Consider the following 6,000-nt stretch of genomic DNA (forward strand, 5'->3'; position numbering starts at 1 on the left):
AAAGCCCAATCCTAGATCAATGTTGCAATCTGCTGATTCCACACCTACATTTCTAAGCACTGTGAGAGCAAAATCATAAACCTTCATAGATTGCTGCCACTACAGAGTTCTAAAGTCCAACCTCCATCATATACTCAGAAGCATCTTGTCAACCCTTTCACTTGACTAAGGTGGTTCTTACCTTCAAATATTCACCTCAACAACTACTTAAAAGCTTCAATATTCTCTCCAGATTCTTAACATCTGCCTGCCTTTCATTCAACTATTACCATCTCCAACTTTATCCAAAAAAAGGGAGGAGGGGGGCAAATCTTCTGGGATGATGCACCTTGATTTTCCATCCTCTTATCTATAAAGATAGATAGATAGATCCATATTTACTTCCTTTCCTCAAGCTTCAAAGAATATTCTTCAAGAAAGGATAAGTTCAAGTTTACCACCACCCATTGTATCTGTTACCTCATAGCTTTTCAATACCTTATTACTTCTGTAACCTCTCCTTCAATATCCTCAATTATTCCCTCCTACCAGTCCCTTTGTCCTAGACTATAAATGTGTTCGGGTATCTTTTGTTTTCAAACACATTTCCCAGACCAAGCCCCACTCATCTTTGCCCAGTCTTTATAAAATTCATATTTAAATTTCAAAAGTAATTCAAATTTACTTTTCCAACTCCTCACCTCTCATTTACTCATCAAAACTCAGCCATCTCTATCACTTTATTGAAATTATGTTTAACAAGGTCACTAACTTATTCTTAATATATGAGAATATATACTTATATAATTATAGTTTAATATAATGGGCATTTTTCACTTATCATACTTGGCATCCCTACTACACATCCACATTTGTAGTTGCTGATTACTCCCAACTTTTGACTCTCCCCAATCTTTTGGCTTCCACTCTGCAGGTTCTCCTTAATTACTTTGATCATTCTCTTTCTTGTGGGCTGCTTTTCCTCCATTCATCTATGCCATTAAGTGCTAATGTTTCCCAGAAGTCCTGTGTAATCAGTTATCTGTTCTCCCCACTCCACTGCCTCCCTGGCTGATCACATCTATTCTAATAATTCCATTTACCCCATATATAGTGATGTTTCTCACAGCTAATATATATAGCATGGTCCCCTCCTCTAAGCTTTAAATAAATATATCCTATAGGTGCCTCAACAATGTCCAAAACTGAACTCATCACACTGCCCAATGAAATGGCGATTTGTCTCACGTTCACTCACACAGTTGATGACGCCTCCATTTACCATGTACCCAGTGTTATCAATCTGAAAGTCATTGTCTTTCTCTTCCCTACAACTATTAAGTCCTACTTATTTTACTGCCCAAGTATTACTCATATTTGCCCTATGACATCTTTTAACAATTGCTTGAACTAAGGCATTATTATTTTCATCTAAACTACTGCATATATTAGTCTTTTAACTGAACTCCTGTTTCAGAATATTCTCTCCGAAATCCACCTTTCACAAAACCACAGCAATGACCTATTTAAAAACCAAATCTGGCCATAGGAGTTCTCTCAAGACCTTTAATACCTTTCTATCTTCAAAGATAAATGTCACACAAGACCTTCTATAAACTTACTCATGTCTAATGCTCTGGCCTCTTCTCTAACTGATCTCTAAATTACACTTTAAGCTCCAGCAAAACCTAACAGTTTAGTTCATATCAGCTTCAGTATCCTTGTCCTTTTAATTTCTACTTGGGGTATACTTCTTACTATAATCATCTTCACAAACCCGAAACATCTACATATCCTTTGCAATTCAATTTGTCACTTTTAAGAAGTTTCCAAAGACTGTTCTTTTCCAGACTCTGAGTTAGATAACTGCCCTCTGTGCTACCATAGTAATTTTATATACATATATACACCTAGAATGACACTGATTACACCTCTTTAATTAGTTTTTAGGACTTTTCATGTTTCCATAAGGAGAAACTGCCTGGCCTCTTTGACATCGTTTTCTTATTCTTCCCCAGGTAATGAGAATTTAACTAACTCCAAGTTTAGAATAAGGAACTAAGGCATATTTAACTCACCCCTTGCTCTCCCCTCAGTCTAAGAGACAACCTGCCTATAAGAAGTTGAGAGCCTCATTTCCAGCTTTGTCTGTGACTGGATGAATAAATTTAATTCCAGGGTATACTATAAAAAAGCACATTTGGCTGCAGACCTACGCCAAATTCTTTACCTCAGTCTTACTACTCTATTTCTTTGCTATTCTTTACAGTAGAAGTCCTAGAGTTATCTATATTCATTTTATCAAACTCTCTCTTCCCATTTTTCTCTTGAACCCCTTCCCTTAGGCTTTCATACCTCCTTCTCTATCCAAGTTGCTCTTATCAATGTCATCAATGACCTCCATGTTGCCAAGTCCAATAGGATTCTCAGTCTTCATCTTGTTTGACCTCCATCCTTCTAACTACCCAGGACAAACTTCTTGGTATCATCCTTGACTTCTCTATATCCCACATCAATCTATCAGTAAATGTGTCAGCTTTACCTTTAAAATATACATAGAATCTAACCATTTCTCACTACCTGCACTGTTTCCACTCTGATCCAAGCCATATCATTTCTTATCTGGATCACTGTAGTAGTCTCTTAGCTAATTTCTTTGCCTTTACTCATGTGTCCCTACAGTCTACTCTCAATACAGCAGCCAGAGTAATCCTGTGAAATTATAAGTCAGATCATGTTACTCCTTTGCTCAGAACCCTTCAACGATTTCTCACATCACTCACAGTAAAATCCTTAAAATAATCTATGAGGCCTGACATGTTCTCATTCTCTGTGATCTCTGTGACTCTGTGCCCCTCTTACCCTTCTTATCACTTATACCACTGCAGTCACTGGCTTCCTGATATTTCTTAGACATGCTCCCACTTCAGGGTCTTTTAATGTATTGATGCTCTCTCTGATATCCACATGCCTCACACTCCCATTTCCTTTGAGTCTTTCATCTTCTCAGAGAGGCCTTCCCTGCCAATCCTATCTAACACTGCAGTCCCACCCCCAGCCCCCCAGATCCTTCCTACTCCCTGTTCCTTTTTCATCTCCATAGCACTTGTCACCATCTAACACACTACATATTTTGCCTATTTACCTTGTCTTTTCTTTGTCTCCCTCACTAAACTCCATGAGAGCAGACAGTTTTGTCTATTTCATTTGCTGCCATAGCCACAAAATCACTTCCTTGGCTAAGAGTAGACATTAATACACATTTGTTGACTGGATAAATGAAAAAACAAGTAAATGAGTAGAATATTTTTATCTCTATCCATCTGACTCCCATCCTACTCTCCAAACTCAGAAGGGTAAGAGAGACATATTACTTACAGCCTCGTTTAAATTCCAACATTGTTTCTGTGTGCACATCATTAGACTGCCATTTTCTAGAAGGCAGGCACTGTGTCTTACTCATCTCTTTATTTTCAGTGCTTACCACAGTGCCTGACATATAGCGCTCAATAATATTCAATGAATTAATGAAAGACTGAAGGAATAAATGAATGTCAAAGTCAAATTCATTTCAAATACTTGGGCACCCTCTTCCCCTCGCTGTAACAAAACAAAAATTTTACTTCTTTCAATTTTGTAAGCTAGGCTATAGAATCTGTATATATTTAACCCAATCACTTATATTTTCTATACCTACAATTCTAATGTTCATATGATAGTTCTAAAGCAGGGAAAGACATGACCAAAAATTACTAAGTTCTACTGTAGAAAATACAAAATGTTTTTTATTGGGCTAACTAAATCAGGAAATTTTATTTGCATTTTTTAAGTTTTTCAAACAGGGTACTTTTAAAAATAAGTAATAAAAAATTTATTTTGTATACATAACAAATAAATATATTTTATTTAAATAGGTAAATTTATTTAGTAAAGAAATTTAATAAAATTTAAATATTCTATATAAATAAGTCTATGTATAATAAATCTAGTTATAATCATTTTAAAATAGAAAATTTCAACATAGCAATTAAAAGAAAAAGATTTTCTGATCATCCAGATACTGAAAATTATCAAAGCCCTCCATAATCAAGTTTTTCTCATTATCTAGTTTTACCACAACAAAAGAATAATGATTTGGTTAATTTCTGTTTAAAAGGCTAATAATTCAAATACTAATATTTACCTGAGCTTCCCGAAGTTTTGCTGTAGTGCTTTGCTGAAGAGCTTGTTGTTCTTGATGTTGTTGCTTTGTTTTATCTAACTGATGCTGCAATTCTGTAGAATTTGTTACTTTTTCCTTCAACTTAAAAAAAAAATGTAGATTGTCAGCTCATGATTTAAAGGCATAATGCTATCATTCATAAATATCTGGCATTACACTCTGGAAAACAGTATGAAGTTTCCTCAAAAAGTTGAAAATCGAGCTACCCTACAACCCAGCAATTGCACTACTGGGTTTTTCCCAAGATACAAATGTAGTGATCTGAAGGGGTACATGCACCCCCAATGTTTATAGCAGCAATGTCCACAATAGCCAAACTATGGAAAGAGCCTAGATGTCCACTGATGGATGAATGGATGAAGAAGATGTGGTATATATACAATGGATTATTATGCAGCCATCAAAAAATGAAATCTTGCCATTTGCAACAATGTGGATGGAACTAGAGGGTATTATGCTAAGCAAAATAAGTCAGAGAAAGACAATTATCATATGATCTCACTGACATGTGCAATTTGAGAAACAAGGCAGCGGATCATGGGGGAAGAGAGGGAAAAATGAAACGGGACAAAACCAGAGAGGGAGAAACCATGAGAGACCCTTAATCTCAGGAAACAAACTGAGGGCTGCTGGAGTAGAGGGGGGTGGGAGGGATGGGGTGGCTGGGTGATGGACATTGGGGAGGGTATGTGCTATGGTGAGCGCTGTGAATTGTGTAGGACTGATGAGTCACAGATCTGTACTCCTGAAACAAATAATACATTATATATTAATCAAAAAAGAACTATCAAAAAAAAAAGCAGTATCTCATTACTTACAGAATCTTAATCTCATGATATAAAACTATTCCCTAGGAATAGACTCTAATCCTAAGAACACAATTTTTTCCCTAGGTTGGCATTTAGTTTATTAATGCTTTTTTGTATACTAATATAATCAAGGAATTGATTACATACAGATTTTTTTGTAACAATAATCTAAACCACAGTATCAGTATTTGTTTTGTTTTTTTCTACAACATAATTATCGCTTATTGGAAAAGAATGGGTTATCTATCATGTCTAAGATTCTGGATCTAGAAGAAAATCTGTTGATGAAGCTACAGATTTTAACTCTCAGTGTTTGTTCAATTCTAGTAAAAGATATAATTTAATGATAACTTTTACTTTAACCAAAAAATAGTTACCATTATTGGCAACCACACCTTTAATTAGGATAGCATTCAATCTTATGCTTAAATTGCAAAAGTGAAAATCCTTAAATGCAAGCTCCAAGTTTATAAGCACCAAATACAGGTCATTTTTAAAGATCCTCACCAACTGTGTTCATGCTTCACTGTTTTATTGGGAAGTTGCCCTTCCTGGGCAGGAAGACTCCTCCCCTTCAGCAGCCTAATAAAGGTTCACCCCCAGAAACTTTCTTACCTAAGCTAAAGGAGTAGTCTTCTTAACACATTTTAATTGAGAACTTTAGAGAATACAGTCACAACAAAATGACCTAATATATTTAATAATAAGTAGGATGTTTTTATTGGGGAGAAATAAATGTCACAATTTAAAGTAAAAATGTCTAATTAAAGCTCTTAACAATGAAAAAATTGAGGGGCGCCTGGGTGGCTCAGTCGTTAAGCGTCTGCCTTCGGCTCAGGTCATGATCCCGGGGTCCTGGGATCGAGCCCCGCATCGGGCTCCCTGCTCCGCGGGAAGCCTGCTTCTCCCTCTCCCACTCCCCCTGCTTGTGTTCCCTCTCTCACTGTGTCTCTCTCTGTCAAATAAATAAATAAAATCTTTAAAAAAAAA

At 36.1% G+C, this 6,000-nt stretch overlaps 1 protein-coding gene across 1 annotated transcript in view; it reads right to left on the reverse strand.

The window, feature by feature from the left end:
- EEA1 (early endosome antigen 1) overlaps positions 1 to 6,000 on the reverse strand; it is a 114,707-nt gene that overhangs the window by 44,128 nt on the left and 64,579 nt on the right. Inside the window, exon 12 of the mRNA XM_081818981.1 lies at positions 4,163 to 4,282. Within this exon, the coding sequence (XP_081675107.1) occupies positions 4,163 to 4,282 (120 nt within the window). The remainder of the gene's footprint in view (positions 1 to 4,162; positions 4,283 to 6,000) is intronic.

The sequence above is a fragment of the Leptonychotes weddellii genome, chromosome 5 (assembly GCF_054177405.1).
Source record: "Leptonychotes weddellii isolate Sample4059 chromosome 5, ASM5417740v2, whole genome shotgun sequence".
NCBI classification, from domain to species: Eukaryota; Metazoa; Chordata; class Mammalia; order Carnivora; family Phocidae; genus Leptonychotes; species Leptonychotes weddellii.